We start from the raw sequence: 26,374 nt of genomic DNA, 5'->3' as shown, positions 1-26,374 counted from the left end.
TGGCTAGACAACTGGGTCAGAGCAACTCCAAAACTCAGCTCTTATGGGATGTTCCCAATCTGCAGTGGTCATCACCTACCAAAAGCGGTCCAAAGAAGGAAAAACTGGCAAACCGAACCAAGGATTATTAATGCACATAGAAAGCAAAGGTAGGCCCATGTAATCTGATCCAATTTAAGAGCTACAGTAGCCCAAATTGCTGAAAACATTAATGCTGATTCCCATAGAAAAGGTGTCAGAACACACAGTGCATCGCAGTTTGTTGTGTATGGGGCTGTGTAGCTGCAGAGGGTGCCCATGCTGACCTGTGTCCACAGTCAAAAGCTCCTACAATTGGCATGTGAGCATCAGAACTGGACCATGGAGCAATGGAAGAAGGTGGCCTGGTTTGATGAATTCAAGAATGGTTTGAGAAACACAGCAACAAGTTCAAGGTGTTGACCCCCAAATTCTCCAGATCTCAATGTAATCTTGCCTATCTTGCAACTTACATGACTTAAAGGATATGCTACTGGGGTCTAGTGGAGTTCATGCCTTGATGGGGTATGGTGGGTGGTCATAATGTTATGGCTGATCAGTGTACTTTAGCTACTAAATCCAAATTTGTTTATATGTAAGTGTTTATATGTATCGCTGTACACAGTCTAGTTACCTTTAGGAATTAACACATGACCCCATTTGAAACACACTTTAGCTAAATATTCATCCATACCTGAGAGATATACTGTAATATATATTTGTCCAAGAGTAGTTATAATCCGTTATTAAAATGATTTTCAGATAATAACTTTTATAAAGCCTTCATATTTTTAATTGCTTATTTTTTTGTTTTTGAGTGAATATTTAAAGAGGAGGGCCACCTTAAACAAAAAATATTAAAAGTCAGCAGCTACAAATACTGCAGCTGCTGACTTTTATTAAATGGACACTTACCTGTCCTGGGTGCCCGCGATGTCAGCAGCAGATGACGAGAAATCGCTCATCTCTCAGCTGCCCCTGCCACCACCTCTGTCAGGGAATCGGGAAGTGAAGCATTGCGGCTTCACTCCCCAGTTCCCTACTGCGCATGCGCGAGTCACGCTGCGTGTGTTCACTGGTTCCCATTGTGTCCTGGGAACTGTGTGTTTCCCAGAACACAACAGGTGGGGGAGAGGCTAGCTGCGGCTAGCTATTCCCGGAAGTGGGTGCAGATACCTGGATTATCCAGGTATCTGCACCCCCCTCCCCCCTGAAACGTGCCATTTGTGGCACTGGGGGTGGGGGGAGGAATCCAATGAGGGTAAGTTCCAGTTTAGGGTGGAATTCCGCTTTAATGTATAGAAGTTTGTAGATTCTCCTTTAAGTGGCCATCTTTAGGTAAAACAGATTACATTCACACTGTTGTTTGCCAAGTGACTGCTGAATTAAAACCAATTGCAGAATAGGAACTAGAGGATTATAATAATGCACAGCAGACTGCCAGATGTACACTGAGAAAGGGGAACAGTAAAATAAAATCAGTGTGTTAGTAAGAAGCAAGTTGCAAATATTGACATAATTGTTTATATTAAAATGGCCATGCAATAATACAGTAGGTACCCATATTATTTAATGCAGTAGATGCCAAATGAATATATATATGACTAACCTTACACTTACAACATCTGTTTCTACAGATATTTTACTGGATGATGTTAGAGATGGAACTTGCCACAAGGATGGGTGCAGTGTTAAAATCATGGTCTGTGTTAATAAGGGATATGGGAGGACCAAGGTACGCTTTTTTTAAATATCTATTCAGTTAATTTTCTTGTGTAGATTCTAATTTGCAGTGCAGAGGTCACACTGTAGTCTCAGTCAGTGGAGGCTGTTGCACAATTTTTTTTTTTTGGGGGGGGGGGGGGGGGAGGCGCATACAAACTGAAAAATTAAAAAAAAAAATACTGAAAAAAAAACCCATCAGTTTCCACCTCACTGTGCCATCAATTGCAGCCACTGTGCCCCATAAAATTCAGCCACTGTGCCCATCAAATGCAGTCATGATGCCCATCATATGCAGCCACTTTGTCCATCATATGCTGTGCCTTTTCCCATCATATGAAGCCTGTGCCCATCATACAGCATCTGTGCCCATCATATGTAGTATCTGTGCCCATCATATGCAGCCTCTGGGCCAATCATATGCAACGTCTGTGCCCATCATTAGCAGCCTGTACCCATCATACAGCCTCTGTGCCCATCATATGCAGCCTGTACCCATCCTACAGCCTCTGTGCCCATCATATGCAGCCTCTGTACCTATCATATGCAGCCTCTGTGCCAATCATATGCAGCATGTGCCCATCTTATGCAGGCCATATGTATGCTATGTATGAATCTATCCATTTTACACAGAGGGGTGTGGTGTGACAGAGGGGGTGACACCCGTGCGCCCTTAGTGGATGCACCGTCACTTGTTTTAGTACACTTTTATGGAAATATAATCATTTATGAACTAGTGTTAAGCAAACCTGTCACAAACCCAGACAATTCAAACTGAGATTTGATGAAAAAAAATGCATAAGTATAGGCAGTAGTTACCTTAAGGGCCAGTTCACACCACATGCTGTCCAGTGCATATTTTTTCCTGTATCGAAAACGCATGGAAAGTAGGTTAAATGGTTTCCAATGGCGTAGTTCACACCAGTGCTTGCAGTTCCAGTGTGTGCCAGTTCTAGAAAAAAAAGTAGAACAGGCTGCATTTTTCCTGCACTAGACTGCTGGAACACTGTAAAATGCATCAAAAATGCACTGGAGCGCACCGGAACGCACCAAACATGCACTGGAACACATATGTCCTAATGCAATGTTAAAAAAAGGAGGAGGAAAAAATGCACTGGACTGTATCAAAATGCACCAAAAATGCACTGGAACACATCAAAAATGTGTCAAAAACAAGTATACAGAAAAGCATCTGGAACGCATCCGGACTGCGTTTCTATGGTGTGAACTGGCCCTAAGTTAAAATTTTAACACAATCAGTAAATCTAGAGAAAAATGGCAGCTAATATTATATGAAAATTTTGACTTTTCTTTAGTAAAAGCTGAGCTTGGTTCTATCAATTTGTCATAGGGATGGGCAGCATCAATAATAACTAGATAGGGTTGAAAAGCTTTCACATGCAAGGTATATTTAACTTTAAATACCTGTATATTTTATACTATTGAACATTTTACAATGGTATTTAACCACTTGCCGACCGCCGCACGACGATATACGTCGGCAGAATGGCACGGGCAGGCATATGGGCGTATATATAAGTCCCTGCCTGCCCGCGGGTGGGGGGCCCGATCGGGCCCCCCCCCCGGTGCCTGCGGCGGTCGGCATTTCTTCGAGAGCGATCCGGGATGAGGGGGCGGCCATTCATTCATGGCCACCCCCTCGCGATCGCTCTCGACGAATGGAAATCCCCCGTGACATCACTTCCTCTCCTGTAATGTAAACACAGGAGAGGAAGTGATGTATTCTCTCCTCCGTGTCGGTATTTTCCGTTCCGACACGGAGGAGAGCGGATCGGTGAGTTGCACCAACACTCTACACACACAGTAGAACATGCCAGGCACACTCACACCCCCCCTTTACCCCCCGATCACCCCCCCAATTACCCCTGCCCCCCAGTCACAGTGACACCAATGTCATTTTTTTTTTTTTTTTTTTGCATTGGTGTCATTTGTGACTGTAATAACTGTTAGGGCAGTTAGGGTTAGCCCCCTTTAGTTCTAATGTACCCCCCTAACCCCCCCAATAAAGGTTTAACCCCGTGATCACCCCCCGTCGCCAGTGTCACTAAGGCTGGGTTCACATTGCAGCGGTTTATGAGAACGAATGTGATTCGCACCGCACTGCAGTGCAAATCACATCCGATCTCTGTGCGATTCGAGTTCAGCCATTCGCCGCACCCGCCGCACCCGCCACACCCGCCGCACCCGCCGCAAATTCGCACGGGACCCTTTTTTTGGCCCGCAGCAGAATCGGATCGCATGGGTGTTCACACCATGCGATCCGAGTTTGCAGATCGCACTGCGATATGCGAACTGATCTGGGGGTGTCAGTAACATTTCACTGACACTCCCAGCAGTTCGCATAGGGCAGTGTGAACTGCCGCCGGGAGGCATGCGATGCGGGAACCCGCCGCGGATTCGCGGCGTTTCCGCATCGCTCCAGTGTGAACCCAGCCTAATAAGCGATCATTTTTCTGATCGCCGTATTAGTGTCACAGGTGACGCTAGTTAGGCAGGTAGGTATTTAGGTTCGCCGCAGCTTTTTATAGCGCCAGGGACCCCCATATACTACCGCATAAAGCCCCCTGATTGCCCCCTAGTTAACCCTTTCACCAGTGATCACCATATAACTGTTACAGGTGACGCTGGTTGGTTAGTTATTTTTTTATAGTTTCAGGGCACCCGCCATTTATTACCTAATAAAGGTTTAACCCCCTGATCACCCGGCGGGTGTCATTTGTGACTAATAACTGTTAGGGCAGTTAGGGTTAGCCCCCTTTAGTTCTAAGGTACCCCCCCAATAAAGGTTTAACCCCGTGATCACCCCCCGTCGCCAGTGTCACTAAGGCTGGGTTCAGATTGCAGCGGTTTGAGAACGGATGTGATTCGCACCGCACTGCAGTGCAAATCACATCCGATCTCTGTGCGATTCGAGTTCAGCCATTCGCCGCACCCGCCACACCCGCCGCACCCGCCGCAAATTCGCACGGGACCCTTTTTTTGGCCCGCAGCAGAATCGGATCGCATGGGTGTTCACACCATGCGATCCGAGTTTGCAGATCGCACTGCGATATGCGAACTGATCTGGGGGTGTCAGTAACATTTCACTGACACTCCCAGCAGTTCGCATAGGGCAGTGTGAACTGCCGCCGGGAGGCATGCGATGCGGGAACCCGCCGCACATTCGTGGCGTTCCCGCATCGCTCCAGTGTGAACCCAGCCTAATAAGCGATCGTTTTTCTGATCGCTGTATTAGTGTCACAGGTGACGCTAGTTAGGCAGGTAGGTATTTAGGTTCGCCGCAGCTTTTTATAGCGCCAGGGACCCCCATATACTACAGCATAAAGCCCCCTGATTGCCCCCTAGTTAACCCTTTCACCAGTGATCACCATATAACTGTTACAGGTGACGCTGGTTGGTTAGTTATTTTTTTATAGTTTCAGGGCACCCGCCATTTATTACCTAGTCTCACTAGTGTACCCCTAAATTTAGGGGTGTCTACTTTCCAAAATGGGGTCATTTGGGGGGGGTTTGTGCCATCTTGGCATTTTATGGCCTTCAAAACTGTAACGCCCTTAGAAAGCCTGAAGGCGGTGCTTGGTTTTCGGGGCCCCGTACGCGGCTAGGCTCCCAAAAAGTCCCACATATGTGGTATCCCCGTACTCAGGAGAAGCAGCAGAATTTATTTTGGGGTGTCATTTCACATATGCCCATGGCATGCGTGAGCAATATATCATTTAGTGACAACTTTGTGAAAAAAAAAAAAAAAAAAAAAAGTTTGTAATTTTCCCGCAACTTGTGGCAAAATATAAAATATTCCATGGACTCAACATGCCTCTCAGCAAATAGCTTGGGGTGTCTACTTTCTAAAATGGGGTCATTTGTGGGGGTTTTGTGCCATCTTGGCATTTTATGGCCTTCAAAACTGTAATAGGTAGTGAGGAGTGAAGTCAAATATTTACGCCCTTAGAAAGCCTGAAGGCGGTGCTTGGTTTTCGGGGCCCCGTACGCGGCTAGGCTCCCAAAAAGTCCCACATATGTGGTATCCCCGTACTCAGGAGAAGCAGCAGAATTTATTTTGGGGTGTCATTTCACATATGCCCATGGCATGTGTGAGCAATATATCATTTAGTGACAACTTTGTGAAAAAAAAAAAAAAAAAAAAAAAGTTTGTAATTTTCCCGCAACTTGTGGCAAAATATAAAATATTCCATGAACTCAACATGCCTCTCAGCAAATAGCTTGGGGTGTCTACTTTCTAAAATGGGGTCATTTGTGGGGGTTTTGTGCCATCTTGGCATTTTATGGCCTTCAAAACTGTAATAGGTAGTGAGAAGTGAACTCAAAAATTTACGCCCTTAGAAAGCCTGAAGGCGGTGCTTGGTTTTCGGGGCCCCGTACGCGGCTAGGCTCCCAAAAAGTCCCACATATGTGGTATCCCCGTACTCAGGAGAAGCAGCAGAATTTATTTTGGGGTGTCATTTCACATACGCCCATAGCATGTGTGAGCAATATATCATTTAGTGACAACTTTGTGTAAAAAAAAAAAAAAAATTTTTTTTTTGTCATTATTCAATCGCTTGAGGCAAAAAAATAAAATATTCAATGGGCTCAACATGCCTCTTATCAATTTCCTTAGGGGGTCTACTTTCCAAAATGGGGTCATTTGGGGGGGTTTTGTACTGCCCTGCCATTTTAGCACCTCAAGAAATGAGATAGGCAGTCGTAAACTAAAAGCTGCGTAAATTCTAGAAAACGTACCTTAGTTTGTAGATGTGACAACTTTTGCGCAAACCAATAAATATACAATTATTGACTTTTTTTTTACCAAAGACATGTGGCTGAATACATTTTGGCCTAAATGTATGACTAAAATTGAGTTTATTGGATTTTTCTAATAACAAAAAGTAGAAAATATCATTTTTTTTCAAAATTTGCGGTCTTTTTACGTTTATATCGCAAAAAATAAAAATCGCAGAGGCAATCAAATACCATCAAAAGAAAGCTCTATTTGTGGGAAGAAAAGGACACAAATTTTGTTTGGGTACAACATTGCATGACCGCGCAATTACCAGTTAAAGCAGCGCAGTGCCAAAGTGTAAAAAGACCTCTGGTCATTTACCAGCAAAATGGTCCGGTCTGAAAGTGGTTAAGATTGAAACTTATCTCTGTTGCATGTGTTCATAATTTGCTCACACTTTGACTCCTTTAGCAAACCTTTATGAGAACGTGTTTCAGATGGTAGAGCTTTAAGAACACAGCTACCCACCTTTCTTCTTTGTAAGTGCTTTTCTTGCCCAATTTTATTAACAGCAAGTTCAACAAAACAAAATTCATGTGGGTTTTCACCATTTCTTTCTCTTGCAAAGAAACACTCGTTCAGCCTCCTGGTTTGCACATGCAGAGTTGCTGCTCAAGCCTCACCCCTCAGACCCCTTTGTGTCCTCCGGGAAATCGTCTAACAAACTCTATTCACATAACTTGCAACCCCTAATGCAGCATACACATGATTTGATTATCCAGCAGACTTGGTCCGGCAGACCAGAGTCCGCCGGACAATCTGCCCGTGTGTGGGCTCTGGCTGACTTTTTGTTCCCAAAAGTCCAGCGGACTTAGAAGAAGAAGTCTTGACTCAAAATTGTCCAATCCGCCCATCTGTGTGCTAGTCCACCAGACTTTTGAAATTAACGGACTTGCCCACACACGGAGTAAAGTCAGTTTATTTTGAACGTGACTCCAGGTAGTCGGGACTAGCGAAGGAAGTCAATGTTGCCGCCTTCATCGGCGAGATTGATACCTTGTGATCCCCATGCCCTGGTATGGATTTAAAGGGGAACCCCTACGCTGAAAAAAACACTGTGGGGGTCCCCCCTAAGTCCATACCAGACCCTTATCTGAGCACGCAGCCTGGCCCTTATCCGAGCATGCAGACCTTTATATGAGCACCTAGCGCTGGCCCGGTCTTGTAGCTGTTGCCTTCTTCTTCTTCCTTCCGATGTTGACACGACGCTCTCTCCGGCCGTAATGGCAGGGACTCGTTGTGTGGCGACTTATATGGGCATAAGGGGCGGGGTCACCAAGTGATGTCACATGTTGGCCTGCCCCTTATGATGTCACGGTCCTGGAGAATGCGGGGATCCTGTTGCGGCTGTGTTCCAGATCGACCCATCGGCTACCCACGGGCGATGGGTCAATTGTGATCAACGGCTTGCCAAACCCCGCTCTACACAAATGATTTTAAAATGTATGCTATTAAAATTACTTTACCATCTCATTCTGTAGCCAGCTATTAATTTTTAAAAATCCCCCAAAAATCTCACAAATGTTCAGTGATGGCAGCAGTGGTTAGTTTTAGATAACATTTGCCAGAATGATTAAAACTCTGTAATTGAACAAAACAGAGCTTTAGGTCAAGTTGTAGACGTACCTGACATACTTTAGGTACATTACACTAAGCAGTTTACTTATAAATGTTTTCACCCAAGAGTCACACAACTTTGACCCAAGATTCACACATTTCCTATTTGAACCTTGTGTGAATCTTTGGTGAAAGCTGGGTAAATGTTGGGTGAAAACATTGATAAATAGACCCCCTAAGAATTTCATCCATCATGGAAATTGGGTACTTCTAAACGTATGTTATAGGTACAGTGTTATATATTACAACTCTAGTAATGAACTTGTGCTTACAGTAACCAGAACCTACTTGGAATTACTTATTTATTGGGAAATAACCTTAAATTGATCTGTAATAAAACTAGCTAACATCCTTTCTATAATTGAGCTGTAAGGGCTGGTATGTCAAAAAAACAGTTTTGCCTAAAATTGAACTTTGGACATTTTGGTAATTCTTCTTTTATTAAAGTTTTTTTTTAATACATAAAAACACAGACAAAAAATGTTTTTCTTTGTTTTGAAACATCATGACCGAATTTTGCACAACCATATATATTTAACACTATGATTATATGTTATATCTTATGCATTTTCCTAGGATGCCAAAAGTCACCAGTATTTAATAGGATCCATTGGAGTCAGTGGAAAGACCAAATGGGATGTTTTAGATGCAGTTATTAGACGGCTATTTAAGGTAACTTTGACCACTATTTGTGCATTAAGCCTGTAAACAAAGTACTGGTTTCTTCTTTTCTCTTTTATATTTTGCTCCATCAGCTGTTTCAAAACTAATTATTTCCTGAAAACATTTTGATTTAACAGTAATTGATCAGCACATTTCAACTCCCCACTGGCAAGTTTTAAAGTGTTTCTAAAGACTTAAAGCGGGGTTCCACCCTAAAGTGGAACTTCCGCTCATCGGAACCCTCCCCCCCTCCGGTGTCACAGTTGGCACCTTTCAGGGGGGAGGGGGGTGCAGATACCTGTCTAAGACAGGTATTTGCACCCACTTCCGGGCATAGACTCCCACGGGAGTCTATGCCTCTTCCTGTCCCGGCGCGCTGTCTGCTGGGACACACACGGGTCCCAGAGACAGCGCAGACCATTCCTATTGCGCTGCGCGACTCGAGCATGCGCAGTAGGGAACCTGGGAAGTGAAGCTGCAGCGCTTCACTTCCTGATTCCCTCACCTAGAATGGCAGCGGCAGCAGCCGAGAGCCGAGTGATCGATCGGCCTCGGCTGCCGACATCGCTGGACCCTGGTACAGGTGAGTGTCCATTTATTAAAAGTCAGCAGCTATAGTATTTATAGCTGCTGGCTTTTAATATTTTTTTTTCCAGTGAAATCCATCTTTAAGGTTTTTCACCTTAATGCATTCTATGCATTAAGGTGAAAAACCTTTTGTGCCGCAGCTCCCCCCAGACCCCCCTTTTTCTTACCTAAGCCCGATCCAATCCAGTGACCGCCACCACTGCCACAGTGTGAAAGGGGTCTAAGTGTAAAAACACAAAAAAAAAAACATGCTGTTTTTAAATGAGTATTATTTACGTGTGGGGAACTTAAAGCGGAGTTCCAGGTTTTTTTTAGTTTATTAAAAGTCAGCAGCTACAAAAAGTAATAATAAACAAACACTCACCTGTCCCATGGTCCTGCGATGTGGCCACACGGTGCCTCACTCCTCTCCCCCTCTTCTCCGTGGCACTGCCATTGAAACTTTGGGCACCCGATTGTGACAGCTTGCAGCTTCACAGTCGGGTACGCACTGTGCATGTGCTCTCCAAGGGGACAGGCAATCTTCTGGCACCTGTGATGTGTCCCAGAAGATTGCCGAGAGGGCGGGGCCACCTAAGGGGAAAGGAGGAGTCGCCGAGGCAGCCCGAAGGTGGAAGTGGGACAGGAAGTCCCACTAAAAACTAGTCACCCACTCCCCCCCCAAAAAAAAGAAATGACATGCAAAATGTGGCATGTAAGGGGCGAGGAGTGCTTCCACTTTTGGGTGGAAATCTGCTTTAAGAAATGTGGGGTTCATTTACATAAAGCAAATAGGCTGTGCTCTTTGAAAGTCCAGTTGCACTCTGCAAGGGAATTTTTTCTAGAGCTTAGTAAATGAGAAGCTCCTCTGACTTTCATCATCCAATCATGTGCAAGCCTTAATGCTGTTTTTTCTCCTTACAACTACACATGTAAAGTACAGTCTATTTTAGCCTTTAGTAAAACCCCTGGCAGTCTCTCAGGTGTCAAGATGTGCATCCTGAATTTTCATTATGCCATCTATGTGCCTTTTCCTATACACACCCCCTTCCATTACGCCAGTATAAGACATTTATCTATTGTTAGCATGCCTTAAAATGGTTAAAGATAGGCAATTAATTGTATCTTGGATTCTAAAGAGATTTTGCTATGCTGAATATCTGGATGTCCCGGCATATCAGTTAATATGTAAATGTAAGAAAACTAAAAATAAGCCAGAGATTAATCAAACAGGGAAGCAAATTTTTTTGACAGTTCCTGATTAAAAATGCTTTCTAGTGAGTTTATCGGCCAAGAAACACAAAATACAGGCACTTGGAAGAGTTCATCAGAATCATCTCTGCTCTTTCAAGCCACTCTACTGAAATAAAATGTTATACACATTTATTATTACTGGATTAATATCAAGCTGTGCAAATAAAATAAAATGGTTTAATTGCTGTCAGCACATACAAGAAGCTCTCAATTGAAATTAAAGTTCATCTATTCACACATCTATGTTTTTGTAACACTAAAGGACATAGATAGGTGGATAAAATGTATGAATTGTGTCTGCCCCTTATTGGCATGGATAAAAGTTCATACATTTTCTCTGATTTGCACAGAAACAGCTAAAACATCTTGGTGAAAAATGTGTGAAGCAGAAGAGTTCAGCATTGCTATACTGTACATAATTAAAGTAGTAAAAAACTCTTCTTGTTTTTTAGCTTAACACATTGTGCACAAAATAAACATTCCCCAGTAAACTATTTGTTAGAATTCCCACCTTAGCACTTGCAGTTTACATATTTGAGGCTCGGCTCACATATATGTAAATTGGATGCGTTTTTAACTGCATCCATGTCCCATAACATATGAATCGGACTGCCATTGAAAGCCGGTTCACACATGTGCGGGGGAAACCCGCGGTGCGGTATTAAAAAGGGTCCAACTGTGGACAGTGCCTATAGTCCCTGCATGCAAAGGTGACTCCATAGGATGTTGCAAGGGAAGGGAACCACCCTAAAACAGGAAACCTGGGACAGCGGTTGTGTTCCATGGTTAAACTCGAACATGTGCCAGGATTGCAAGACAAAGCTGCATAGCCAGTAAGGGATTTAATCAGCATTATCTATAGCATCACAAAAGCCAAAGCCTCCAGAGCTCAAGAAAAACTGCTGGGGGGGGGGGGGGGCATAGAAAATCAGTTAGACTAACCTTTGGTATGTGTAAGTGTTGATTTCTTTTGTCTCTATAACATATGGCCTATGTAACATATGGTGATTTTGTAAACTTTGGAAAATGTGTGCTTTACAACTAATGTTCAATACATTGCATGGTGTTACAAATACAGGTGCACCTAATCTGTTAAAAAAATAATAATAATTATGATGATGATAAGGCTTTCTGTTGCACAGTGAGGGAGAAGGAACAACCATTCCTGAAAAGAGGTCAGAGCTGGGCCCTCTAAGACCAAAGATCGGCCAATAGTTGTTTTGTTACCACAGTTACTGTATCGTTTGAAAGAGCTCTGGGGAGTCAAATAATCTGAGTTCCAAACAATATCGTCATTGCTTTTTGAACTTGTCTTGTTTAATACGCTTGTGTAAATGTCAAGCTGAATGCAGGCACTTGGCAATATGTACGGTATTATTCAAAAAAATTGCTAACGCTTTGCAAACCGACAGCATGCAGGTGTTCAGTGGGTTTCACACTCTGCATGTCTGCTGCGGCAAGAGGTTTATTATAAAGTAATGTAGATGTCATTTAGCATGTAGCAAATCCTCACTTTCACAGGAGGCATGTGCATCAAGCAAAGACCATCGTTTGTGTGATTTTATTGATTTATAAGATATTTGTAGTGATATGTGAATGATGAGGTCAAACACGTTTTACAACTAAGTCTGTCTGTGCATACACTAAAGTGTACTAACTCTGTATATTAACATTAATTAGAGACCCATTACAGTATACATTAGTGTAGTGTACTTGACTTCTGTGTGTTTTAAAACCAAGGGTTACTTATTTATTAAATAACAGCATTTATTAATTGTAACCTTTCTACATTAATACCTAGGAATACATTTATCGTGTTGATCCAGCATCTAATCTAGGCTTAACATCAGATGCCATTGCAAGCTACAGCATTGGTGAATTAGTTAGAGCAAGCAGTACAGAAGTGCCTGAAATGTTACCGTGTGGATACCTAGTAGGAGAAAATAATATCATCACTGTGAACCTTAAAGGTATAGGCATTGTTTTATTTGTCTGTTATGTTTCCCAGGCTATAATAATTCTTGTGTTACTAATCAAAGTACAGTCATGCAATGATTATTTTATTTGTTCTGTAATATCCGGAAATTGTACTCTACAACTATGCATGCCGAGTTTTAAAGGATAAGTTTACCTTTTGTAGCATGTTACATATCACACCCACATTCAGGGTGTAACATGTTTTTACCTGCAAAAAATGTGCATTTATTTATTTTTTGTTAAAAGGTGAACTTATCCTTTAACCTCCCTGGTGGTATGATTCAGTCTGGTTTTAGGTGCTGAAAGCGGTACAATTATTTTGCATGGAAATTTGGCGTTTTATATTGTAGTCCTGTCATTCTTAGGAATAACTCTCTTAAATCTGTTCAAACCAGAGTCTAGCAGACATCCCGGGTATGATAAAGTTTATAATATAATAAATAATAATAAAAATTATTCAATGATGTAATCAAATCCTAAAACACTGAAAAAGGGACACTTATTGGTTGCTATGGACAATCTCCAAATTTCAGGCACAAAAAACAGTATTTATAATATAAAAGTGCACGCAGGGCACTTCACAGACCACTAGGGACAAAGGGGGTGTGTATTTTTTAATACAGTACTGTAATCTGTAAGATTACAATGCTGTGTGTGTTTTGTGTCTTTTTAATTTTTTGAATTTGCCGCCATTCTCCGTTCCCGTGTGCCGTAACGTCACAGGGAACGGAGCTCGGCGGCATTCGGCACTGTGAATCGAGCGGAGGACAGCTCGATCACACAGCACGGAGGACATCGCTGGATCCAGGGGACAAGGTAAGTAACTCTCCCTGTGTCCTCCCCTGCATCCAGCGATGCGATCCCGAGTCTGGCTCGGGGTTACCGCTCCTGTTAGTAAAATCCCAACGCGAGCCAGACTCGGGATTACCGCCAGGGAGGTTAAGTGAACCTGTGACTATTTTAATGCTGCTAAATAAAAAGCATTGATCTTGAGGTCACATCATATACTGTTCCATACCCAATAGCCCCAGCATCATAACACTCTGTTATGCAACTAAAAGCTTCAGTTCCCACAGTTGCACTTGGGGCCATTCCCTGTGCATTACACCATACTATTGATTTATAACAAGGATGGGCAGAAACACTGTTGTGGCAGTCACAATGTTATGGTTATGTGGATAGGAGGAGGCAAGCCTGATCACATAATGTAAGCTGGTTCCAATTTGCATAATAAAGGCCTCCTCCCTCCCAGGGCAATTTGCTATCATTAGAAGTTTTTTGATAACTCTGCAGTAGTGGGATATATCAGGGATGGGGAAGAGTATAGAACTGTGGTGGAGAACTTTGTCACATGGTGTTAGGATAATCATCTGTATCTAAATGTGACCAAGACAAAAGAGGTTGGCTGTGGACTTAAGAAGGAGGAAGGCACAGGTGTTCCCCTGTCTCCATCCAAGTAGTGGGTGTGGATGTAGTAAAAAATTACAAATATCTGGGTATGCACATAGATAAAAAAATGGACTCGAGTAAGAACACTGAAGTTCTCTATAGGAAAGGCCAGAGCTACCTTCCTCAGGATGCTGAGGTTTTAATACCGTATATACTCGAGTATAAGCCGAGACTTTCAGCCTCTTTTTTGAGGCTGAAAGTGCCCCCCTCGGCTTATACTCGAGTCATCGCTGTCTGCCCGCTCGATCAGCGTGTCGAGCAGACAGACAGCGGCCATTCTATGATTCAAAAGCCGCGCCTCCGGCTCCGCCTTCGCCTGTGATAGGCGGAACACTGAATTTCCCAGCAGCCTGTGTTCCGCCTATCACGGGCGTCGTCTCATCCTCGTACTACGGACGAGGATGATACGACGTCCGTGATAGGCGGAACACAGGCTGCTGGGAAATTCAGTGTTCCGCCTATCACAGGCGAAGGAGGAGGCGCGGCTTTTGAATTTTACAATGGCCGCCGACGAAGAGGGCACGGGACGGAGGCAAGGCAAGGCACGGCACGGGACAGGACGGGACGGGACGGGACGGGACGAAGGCAAGGCACGACACGGGACGGAGGCTCGGGACAAAGGCTCGGGACACAGGTAGGCTGGACACACACACACACACACACACACACACACACACACACACACACGGATGGAGACACACACACACGGATGGATGGATGGATGGAGACACACACACACACAGGGATGGATGGATACACACACACACAGGGATGGATGGATGGATGGATGGATGGAGACACACACACACAGGGATGGATGGATGGATGGATGGAGACACACACACACAGGGATGGATGGATGGATGGATGGAGACACACACACACAGGGATGGATGGATGGATGGACACACACACACACAGGGATGGATGGACGGACACACAGGGATGGACGGACACACAGGGATGGACGGACACACAGGGATGGACGGACACACACACAGGGATGGACAGGCATGTCTCACCCTCGGCTTATACACGAGTCAATAAGTTTGCCAGTTTTTTTGGGGGTAAATTGGGGGCCTCGGCTTATATTCGGGTCGGCCTATACTCGAGTATATACGGTATCTGCCCGACGATGCTAAAGATGTTTATTCATCTGTGGTGGCTAGTGTTCTCCTATATGTGGCGGCATGCTGAGATAGCAGGCTTAGAGTGGCTGACACCAGCAGACTCAATAAACTGATTTTCAAGGCCAGTGATGTTGTTGAATCAGAGTTGCAGTCTTACCAAAAGTGTCATAGAGGAGGATGCTGTCCAAGGTACTTTCAATTTTGGACAACTCCTTCCATCCACTCCACAATATGCCAATCGGTCTGAGGAGTACTTTCAGTGGTAGATTGTTACAACCATGGTGCACCACAGAGCGACACAGGAACCCATGTTTGCCTTTGGTAAAAGAGTGTGAGTGCTGGATGTGAGGATTTTATTCTCACTCATGATCCAGATTTTTATGTTGTTTTTATATTATGTTAGGTTAATTATGTGTAATCATTTTTAGGGTAATCAGTGTTCTTATTCTATGCAGTGTTTTAATAGGATGATATGGTTTATTACTGTATAGTATTATTTAGTTTTAGTTGGTTTTATTTTCCATTCATGGCTATTGTGTATATTAACTTGCTGTTATTGGTATTTTTATTGTTTGTTATTGTGTCTTGTTTATGTTTGTTAATGTGATTTTGTCATTGTTGAATATAACTATATCTCCATAATTTCCCTTTATGAATTATACAGTATTCTGAATTTGAACCTGAAATCATGATTTAGCAATCGTTTATTTGTATAGGAGTCAAATATTCATTATTAACATTGATTTAGGCGTTTGATTTCCTCAAATTACTGTATGATATTACACTTTTAAGATGCTATATATAATGATTTTATTTCAAAACATTCAGCCACAGAAACCCATGATTTTCCTTTTCTAGGTGTAGAAGAAAGTAGCCTGGACAGTTTTGTGTTTGATACCCTCATTCCTAAACCAATTACTCAGCGCTACTTTAATTTATTGATGGAACATCACAGGATTATATTATCCGGGCCCAGCGGAACAGGAAAGACATATCTAGCTAACAAACTTGCTGAATATGTTGTAAATAAAAATGGCAGAAAGAAAATTGAGGAAGCAATTGCAACCTTTAATGTGGATCACAAATCAAGTAAAGTGAGTAAGCAAAAGTAAATTTATTTATCTCTTTCAAGAGAATAGAATTGTCTGAAACTATAGTGTGTTTTCTGTAAGTACAGATTTTGAGTTATCATTGTAACATTTACCTAAGAGACATTTTTGCATTTATACTTGCTTGATATTCCATATTTTGATAATTGTATTTCATACATAGATTTGCATATGTGCTCTGAACTCTATAGCTTAAATGCATCTTGGCTTAGTGACTGTTCAAACCCCACACCGGGATAACTTTAACAAATATAATATCCCTTTGTTTTTATCATTTGATTTTACTAATTATCTCTTTTGGGTGCCCTAGCCACAAACACCACCAAAAAACAAAGTAATTGGTGACAGTGATAGTGATGGACAGGAAACTACATCTCACATCATGCGTTGTAATGTTAGTTTCCTGGTTGGCTGTTACTTTAAATGGATCTTTTGGTGGTATCAGGGAAGTGATCGTGTCCTCTGTCGCTGCCTCAATCCTTGCACAAACACCAAAAAAACATAAAATCAGTACCTGTGATGTCCTAATTCAGGCTGCTGTCTCCTCTCTGAGAGGGCCTTTAAAGTTTTGTAACTGCTTCTTGAGAACATGAACACTTTAGTGTACAAGATGTAAGCACAGGATCGCTGTAAGAAAGGGTTCCAGTGTTAAAGGCATTGCCTTTGGCCAGAGATATGTGTAAGTATTAATAATATGGGGAAAAGGTGTTCAACCTAAGCTTATCAAAGCATTACAAATTAATTAGCACTGTGAATCTCAGTTATCAGGTAACCAGTGACCCAGGTGCCCTAGACTCTTAAAATATAATGATGTTCAAATGCTAGGTTAGGCTGTTTTGGATATTGGTTTTCAATAAGATACCGCTTGGATCTTATATTTATTGAAAGGCCAGACTGATATTTGCTTTACAAAGGTTTTTTTAACCCGGCATTTCCTGTCATATTAACGACTATAAGGCCAACAACTGCTTCAAACTGCTTAAAAATCAGCTGCCCAAAACAGTAAATTTGGATTAATCCATATTTATTCTACTGAGAATTTAAAGCATGTATGCACCATATATTGATAAGTCAATGAGCAATTAGCAAATTGTGGTAATCTACAGCAACCAAGCAAAAAAAAAGTAACTGTTTTGACAGCTATGCTAAATTAACTAAAATCGGTTTTATTGGTTAATACAGTACATGACACACCATTGCTTTTGTCTCTTCTAAATTCTCAATAATTTCATTGATCGCATAATTATGTATGGTACCAATTATATTTCTACCCTAAATGTATTATATATGAACACAGTCATATTACAACTATAATGTTATTTGGAATGATCTGGACTTCTTTCCATTTACATGCTGCAAATAATAACAATGTTATTTTCTTTAACATTCTTCTTTTATTTTTAGGAACTGCGACAGTATCTTGCTAATCTTGCAGACCAATGCACTGGTGATAATGATACTGACCTTCCACTGGTAGTAATTCTAGATAATCTTCATCATATAGGATCCCTGAGTGACATCTTTAATGGATTTCTAAACTGTAAATACAGTAAATGGTACGACTTTCCTTTTATGTGTCTTTTGCTTTAACCTCCCTGGCGGTATGATTAGTTCTGCTTTTAGGTGCTGAAAGCGGTACAATTATTTTGCATGGAAATTTGGCGTTTTATATTGTAGTCCTGTAATTCTTAGGAATAACTCTCTTAAATCTTGTCAAACAAGAGTCTAGCAGACATCCCAGGTATGATAAAGTTTATAATATAATAAATAATAATAAAAATTATTCAATAATGTAATCAAATCCTAAAACACTGAAAAGGGACACTTTCTGGTTGCTATGGACAATCTCCAAATTCCAGGCAGAAAAAACTGTATTTATAATATAAAAGTGCATGCAGGGCACTGCACAGACCACTAGGGACAAAGGGGGTGTGTAATTTTTTTTATACAGTACTGTAATCTGTAAGATTACAGTACTGTGTGTGTTTTGCGTACTTTTAATTTTTAGAATTTGGCGCCGATCTCCGCTCCCGTGCGCCGTAACGTCGCAGGGAACGGAGCTTGGCGGCATTCTGGCACTGTGTGAATCGAGCGGAGGACAGCTCGATCACACAGCGTGGAGAACATCACTGGATCCAGGGGACAAGGTAAGTAACTCTCCCTGTGTCCTCCCTGTATCCAGCGATGCCATCCCGAGTCTGGCTCGGGATCACCGCTACGGAGGTTAATGCAGCATTGATTTTTTTTTGCCTGTGCAGTTGTGCCGAAATGACACAAACATCGGAATTATTTCTCAAGATTGCTTCTTGGGTCTCTTTCCAGCACTCCTGGCTCCTCCTCTTCTCAGTATGCCACAATAGGAAGCCATTTAGTATCATGGCACACCTGTGGGCTCTATCCGGAGTAGCGCTGCCTATGTCCATAAACACATATAGCGCGGCTCAACCCTGCTTCCTTGTCACAAGATTTGACTGGCAGCAAAGCCTGTGAAGCTAGGATAAAAAAAGAGAGAGCTTCTGGGTCAAGTGATGACTTGGGAAAGCATAAGGGGGGTGAGGGGGCAATACATTTTCCTAAACATTTTTAACCTTAATGCCAGAAATGCATTAAGATAAAAATGTTTAGGCGTTAGAACCACTTTAAAATGTATAATCAGCTTTTTGCTCATTAGGATGGTAGCTGATTGCTGTAGGAAAGTGGAGCTTTCATGAACATACAAAGGCAATGCAAATATGTCCACATATTAACATGATTTATGTATTTTTAAGTGTGACAAATTTCTGAAACTCGCTCTGTGCTCTGATAGAAGTCTAGATTGTCCAATTTCATGTGTTACAGTGCAGAAAAGCACAGTTATTGATATTACAAAGAAAAATCTAATAAAATGTAAGTAAATTATAAACAGGATCACTTTATTTATTTCAGATACTCAGAATATTGATAATGTTAGACAGTACCTTATTGCTGACTTCTTATGTTATTTTTATTATTATAACTTCCCATGAAGAAAAATAAAAGAATACACATTTTTGCTATGATACTATCCTTGTGCAATTAACTTTTAAGTAATTTCTCATTAACATTAGGGAAGGTTGTTAGCATTGATTACCACAGTTATCAGAAAGTGTCACATTTTGGATTTGTTATCTTGGAAGTGCATATATTGTTTATTTTATTGTGTTCAGGTTACAGGATACAATAGCAATCTTTTCTTGTTGGAACAAATGACACCAACAACAGAGGAGATGAATAGATCTGTTTACTATTTTATTGTACTGTTTGATGTCTTGTGAAAAACCATAATGGCATTGTTGTTTGATTGCATCTGCATATAAAAAAAAAAAAAAAAAAGATATATATATATATATATATATATATATATATATATATATATATATATATATATATATATATATATATATATATATATATATATATATATATATATATATATATGTGTGTGTGTACTTAATAAGATTTGTATACACAGTAGCATGAGGTTTGATATATATTCTCAATGGATATTATACAATATATATAGCTAAATATGGCTTTGCTTGTAGTAATTTACCAAAAGGTGCTTGGTGCTTACTAAACCTAAATATCTGTTGAATTATAGGTGTACCATAATCATTAAATCAAACAAAGTATACACAGTTTAAAGTGTAATAAAAAAGTAATATTTATCAGCTTACCGATCCTTAGATGCCTTAGTCATTACCTTACCACCAGTCATTAGAGTCCTTTGATGCAGCTCATTGGATTTCTGGCAGAATCAACATGTGTTTTTTTTCAGTTATTAAGCAGATATAACAAAATATGTGTAATGGTATATTTAACAGACCAAAAGAGAGTAGAGAATTTTATTGTTAGAGCTTACATACACTTTAGATATATAAAGGAAGATTCTGCAAAAAAAATGCTATTTATAATATACTCAGTTTGCAGCTAGTGGGAATTTTTAAACGTGTTAAAAATAATAAAATGTTGTTCCTTTATATTATGGCACTCATTGAATGGTACCGACACTCACCCCCACTCTAGAAATGTAATTTCCTGTTTGTGATTGACACACTGCTTTATCCACAACTTTGCACTGAGATACCAGGGAAATTACAGGCATTCATTGCAATAGGAGTTTCAGACTTTTAAAAGTGTTTTTTTTTAAATAATCTACACCTAAAGGGATGAAGACAGGTAAACGGTTATCATTTACTTATTGTGACAACAATACCAATCAGCTTATCATAATGAAACCAGAGACCCTCCCAATCAAAAATCAGGTTGAGAAATAACATGGTAACAGGAGCACAAGTCAGTTCAGTAAATAGAAAGTTATGATTTTGTAAAATGAATGGCTAAATTCAATTTAAATACAGTTCACCCGGAGTTACAATTTTGATACATAATGTGGTTCCAACCAAAAGGTTGCAGACTTCAGGTTTAGAATACATGCATATATTCATTCTCCCTTTAAAATGAGCTCAGGGAATCATATCGTATCCTTCTAGGAATGAGTAGATTTGTTAGTGAATAATGAATCCTACGGACTAAGCCAACTCATTGCTTTAAATACTGACATACCTAAACAATACAGTTTCATGGATGGTTAGATTTAGTCAGTTCAGTACCTGCATTTCATTAGCCGTACAATCTGTGTAATCTACATGTGTCATTAATTAAAAGGAAGAATTGGCAACCTTGTCAGGTGCCTGGAACAGAGCTTTGTCTCATTCAGAACACTTTATTAATTCCGTTTTTTTTTTTTCATGGTAATGGTTTAATATGCACATGCACTATTATGAGGGTATCTTCCATGATGGTGTAAAAAATGTTTTCAATGTTACAATCTCAGTAAGACTGATTGTGTAAGTTTGTACTGTTTATTTTTGTGTACATTTTTAAAGAAATATTCCCCTGCATCACAATGGTGGATATACAGTATATATAAATTGGCTTTGTTACCTTTTATTAACAGGAATGGCAATTTCTACCTTTTTCCTTTTAATGTCATGGCATGACAGATCTTTGCACTCACAGGGGGTGATTTACTAATGATAAATAGGCTGTTCCCTTTGCAGCTTGCCCTTTGAAATCTGCTCTTTACTTAGTAAATGCAGTGCAAATACCCACTCACGTGCAAGAAATATAAAAAACAGTATTTTTTTGCTTGCACATGATTGTATGATTGTATGATGGAAATCAGCAGAGCTTTACCTCCTTCACTAAGCTATGTGAAAATTCCTTTGCTACGGGAACAGTCTATTTGCCTTTAGTAAGTAAAGCCCATAGTATTGTCTTAAAAAACAAAAAAAAAGAGGTTGGGGCTTTTCGTGATGAGTAACTTTTTTTAGCTAGATTTTATTTGTAACAAAGCCAGTTTCTAGGTCAATCTTTATTTGTCATGGCAGAACAGATCCATGGACTCGTGGCATCATCTTGATAAAAACTATAAGACAATTAGTAATACGTGTTCAGCATTTTTTGTAAAATGCTGCTAACACTTGAAATATGCTTAGTAGTATAGTTCCACTTTGGCATCCCTTGACTTTTGGGAGAGCTTAGACATGGAAGTCTTTTATGACAATATATATTGTAAATATATCTGTTCACATAGATGCTATCAGTAATATGAGGTCACAGAAAAGAGGAACTATATGGTAAGCTATACATTGAAGTGGATACAACATTTATCTGATTATGATCTGTTTAATTTTCTCTCTTGCAGCCCCTACATAGTTGGAACAATGAATCAGAGTATTTCCTCCTCACCAAATTTAGAACTGCATCATAATTTCAGGTAATTTTTTGTTCTAAATTCTAAGTGCTGAGTTCAAAATTTATAGATTGTGGGACAAATATTTTATCCTAAAGTTTCTCATGGTGATCTAACTTATTCTGTCTGTGGAACAGAGCTAGTAAAATATCCAATTATCTGTTTAGCACTTAACAAAATATTTGGGAAACACTATAAAAAATTAAAATAAAAGAACCACTTGCTAAACCAAACATTTATAGATTTAGTATACATGTACTATACCCAGGTGCATTGAATAAAATATATTGGAATATATGTGAAATCCCTTTACCTAACAATTTTTGACAACAAGGTCTTGTTTGTGCCAATAACTTTGATAAACATCTATGAAGATAGAACCATCCAAGCATGCTAACTAGGGTATAGCTTTATCATTTATAATATATACAACATAAGATGAATCATTCCTAACTGAGAGAACACTTGAGGACATATCAACCCCCAGTATATTTGCAATGGCTACTCAAGTGACAAATTGATCAAATTTCCTCCACTAGAGCTTTGTTGAACAGTTACTTCAACAAAAGGTTCCTCAATCTAAGATATTTAAGAAATTCAGGTGTATGCAATGCTTATATCTTTATTAATGCACACTATATTACCAAAGGTATTGAGACACCTGCCTTTACACGCACATGCCTTAGTCCATTTAACTCTTCTGGGAAGTCTGTCCACAAAGTTTAGGAGTGTGTCTATGGAAATGTTTCACCATTCTTCCAGAAGCGCATTTGTGAGGTCAGACACTGATGTGGAACATCAAACATTCCTTAACCTTGTGAACAACCTTCCCAGACGAGTTGAAACTGTTGTAGCTGCAAAGGGTGGGCCAACTCAATAATGAATCCTACGGACTAAGACTGGGATGCCATTAAAGTTCACGTGCGTGTAAAGGCAGGCATCCCAATACTTTTGGTAATATAGTGTATATAAAATTCCGTAGCTGGAAAAATGCAGTGTGACTTCCACCATAAAGTGAATTGAATAACTCACCAGATTGTGAGACCTCATAAAGCAAAGGGGACTTAATGCAAAATCAAACCCTGGTAACATTCTTCTTGGAGTGTTTCTGTACCACATTGATATATAAAGGAAGATCACTCCGTTAGATAACATGAAGAGAGAAAGATTCCAGATAGTAAAAGTAAAGTCAATGTTAATATAACAATTATCATACACATAAATTTAACCCTGTCCCCAGAAAACAGGGAGTCATGTAGCATACTATATAATAATTATGACCATTACGGTATAATTGTGATTTTTTTTTTTGGTATTTACAATTTTAAAATGTAAAATATCAAGGCCCCTGATTGCTTGTATTATTATCTGTTCATTGCTGGGTATGATAGTACTACAAACGTATCTGTTTTATTATTATTTTCTAATTGTATGTAATATTGTTCCTCTCAGATGGGTGCTATGTGCGAACCATACAGATCCAGTGAAGGGATTTCTTGGAAGATACTTAAGAAGAAAATTAATTGAAATGGAAATAGAGAAAAATATGAGGAACAATGATCTCATAAAGATAATTGAATGGATTCCTAAAGGATGGCACCATGTCAATGTGTTTCTGGAGACACATAGTTCTTCAGATGTCACTATTGGTATGAAACTATGATTTTGATATTCACCACTACTTTTTTGTATTTACTTTGATTTTGTATAGTACATAGAGATATCATGGCTAAATGTCATGGGGTTAACATTAGTATCGTTGTTTCTTATTGTGGAATAAAATTCATGTTACTATGCACTGTTATTTCAAAACAAGTCTTATTTTGTTATATGGGGCTAACTACATGTAATTATATGGAGCATGCTGCAACGACTAACACAAAATGGCTTCCATGTTCCATGTGCTCACTGATAATTTTTCCTCAGTTTTAGCTCACAGATGGATTTAATTTTTCAGTTGTTATGGAAAGAGCAAACAGTTTTACCTGTTAAATGATTTGTATTTTTGTCCATCAAGTCCTGTATTTTACACAGCCCCTCACACAGCACAGCTAGGTGACTGACACTAATACACAATACCAGCTCTAAAAAGTCAATGAAATGAAATTAACTATTCTATATAATTAACCACTTGCCAACTGCTTAGCGCCGTTATACAGCGGCAAGGTGGCTCTCCTGTGTCGGATCACATACCTAGTAGGTGATCCGGCACTTCTAGGTTGGGGCGTGCCGCTTCTGCTGTGATTAGTCATGGCAGATGCTGATCAGTGGGTGCTGGCCAGTAGATGTCCACCAGCGCCCGCTGATCGGTGAGGAGAATGACAGAACAGAGCTCTGCCTATGTAAACAAGGCAGAACTCTGTCCTGTCAGTGGTGGGGATGTGCTGTTTTTTGTTTCCCTGCTAAGCAGGGAATAAAATCCAGCACATTCCTTAGTAAAAGTGCTACATAGTAAACACAAAAACACTGGTTAGGCACACATTTAACCCTATGATTGCCCTAGATGTTTAACCCCTTCCCTGCCAGAGTCATTAGTACAGGGACAGGTGTATATATATATATTTTAGCACGGATTACTATATTAGTGTCACTGGTTCCCACAAAGTGTCAAAAGTTTCAGTTAGTGTCAGTTTGTCTGCTGCAATATCGCACTCCTGCTAGAAGTCACTGGTTGCCGCCATTATTAGTCTAATAATAATAATTCCAGTATATAAACCATAGTTTGTAGATGCCATACCTTTTGTGCAAACCAATCAATATACGCTTATTGTTTTTTTTTTTTTTTTTTTTACCAAAAATATGTAGCAGAATACATATTGGTATAAATTTACAAAGAAATTCAATTTTTAAAATTTTTTTATTGGATATGTTTTAGAGCAGAAAGCCAAAAAAAATGTTTTTTTTTTTTTAATAGTTAATCTTTTTTTTGTTTATAGCACAACAAAAAAAAAAAAAAACCCACTGGTGATCAAATACCACCAAAAGAAAGCTCTATTCGTGGGAATAAAAAAAACTAATTTTATTTATGTACATCATTGCATGACCATGCAATTGTCAGTCACAGTAACGCAGTGCCATATAGCAAAAAATGGCCTGGTCATGAAGGGGGCTAAATCTTCTGGAGAGCCAGAGGTTAATAAACTTGTGAATAATTATATTGTACAAACACCTAAATTAATCTAGAAGTGGTCCTTGTGTATACACTCTTGTGCAATTAAATGCAATAAACAGTGTCCACAGCAAAGTAATGTGAAATCTTCCCACCCCTACTTTTCTACCATTCAGAGAACGGCATTTCAAATGGACTCTCACCAATGTTAATGGGTCAGGTAAAGCAGGATGTGCTATGCTGAGAAGCAACATGGAATTTCTGTGATTACCAGTTATCAGCTCTAGGCTTCCACCAGGTTTCTAATTAACTCCTTCATATCTAAAAAAAAGCAAAAGGCCTACTCCATAGTGTAGTATATTATAAAAAAAAGACCTCTTCAGTCTATTATAAGTTGCGCAAAAAGCAGATCACTGTATCATCAAGAACAATCAGTACATACAAATATGGAGGATATCGAACTTCTGGTTTCTCAATCTTGTGTTCACTTCCTCAGCCTGTTTCATCTCATGGACTCTGTCACAAGGATATACACACCTTTGTGGGGTTAGGAGTTCTCCAGTTGCTGGGGGTAGTTCTTTATTTATTACTTTCATTGGGATTTTCTTCTGTGCGTCGGTTATTCAGATACATAAGTGAATGACACCATCTACAATTAAAGTGTTTGTTACCCTAAAAAAAAAAAAAAAAAAAAAAAAACAGATTGCTTCCTTAAAGCATGCATAACAGCACAGTGCTTGTGCTGTGTCATTAGGCCCCATGTATAACCTAAAATACATGGCTGATCCTGCATGGTTCTGCCCTCCCCCTGTAAACTGACCACAGTCTAACATGGCTGCTGAGCTCTGACACCGTGGTCAGCTTATGTGCCTCCCTCATCTGCAGCCCTGCTCTGTCCTTCTCTGTCCTCCTCTCCCATCTTCAATTCCTGCCTGAATTATATTCATCCCATAACTTCTGGTAAATAACAATATGTTCCCCAGTGTCTGAGCTATATAAAAACTATGCCAATTTCTACCTTATATCAGAGTGCCTCCCAGTGCTCACGTGACTCCTCAGCTCTCTCCTTCCCGGCTGACGTCAGCTGCCCCTCCCACTGTAGCTGCCAGCCTGGGAGAGGAGAGTGTTGGGGAGTCACACGAGTGCCAGGAGACGTTCTGATATAAGGTAGAAATCAACATC

At 40.2% G+C, this 26,374-nt stretch overlaps 1 protein-coding gene across 25 annotated transcripts in view; it reads left to right on the top strand.

Annotated features, from left to right (window-relative positions):
* NAV3 (neuron navigator 3) overlaps positions 1-26,374 on the top strand; it is an 873,011-nt gene that overhangs the window by 819,395 nt on the left and 27,242 nt on the right. For all 25 annotated transcript variants that reach the window (XM_077474065.1, XM_077474059.1, XM_077474072.1 and 22 more), the window contains 7 exons: positions 1,656-1,753; positions 8,735-8,830; positions 12,444-12,612; positions 16,057-16,292; positions 17,712-17,863; positions 22,036-22,107; positions 23,536-23,732. In XM_077474065.1, the coding sequence (XP_077330191.1) occupies positions 1,656-1,753; positions 8,735-8,830; positions 12,444-12,612; positions 16,057-16,292; positions 17,712-17,863; positions 22,036-22,107; positions 23,536-23,732 (1,020 nt within the window). The remainder of the gene's footprint in view (positions 1-1,655; positions 1,754-8,734; positions 8,831-12,443; positions 12,613-16,056; positions 16,293-17,711; positions 17,864-22,035; positions 22,108-23,535; positions 23,733-26,374) is intronic.

Source organism: Lithobates pipiens, unplaced genomic scaffold (assembly GCF_037356315.1).
Source record: "Lithobates pipiens isolate NorthernLeopardFrog02 unplaced genomic scaffold, aLitPip1_a1.2 Scaffold_8, whole genome shotgun sequence".
NCBI classification, from domain to species: domain Eukaryota; kingdom Metazoa; phylum Chordata; class Amphibia; order Anura; family Ranidae; genus Lithobates; species Lithobates pipiens.
This window is presented reverse-complemented; position numbering and strand designations above follow the sequence as displayed.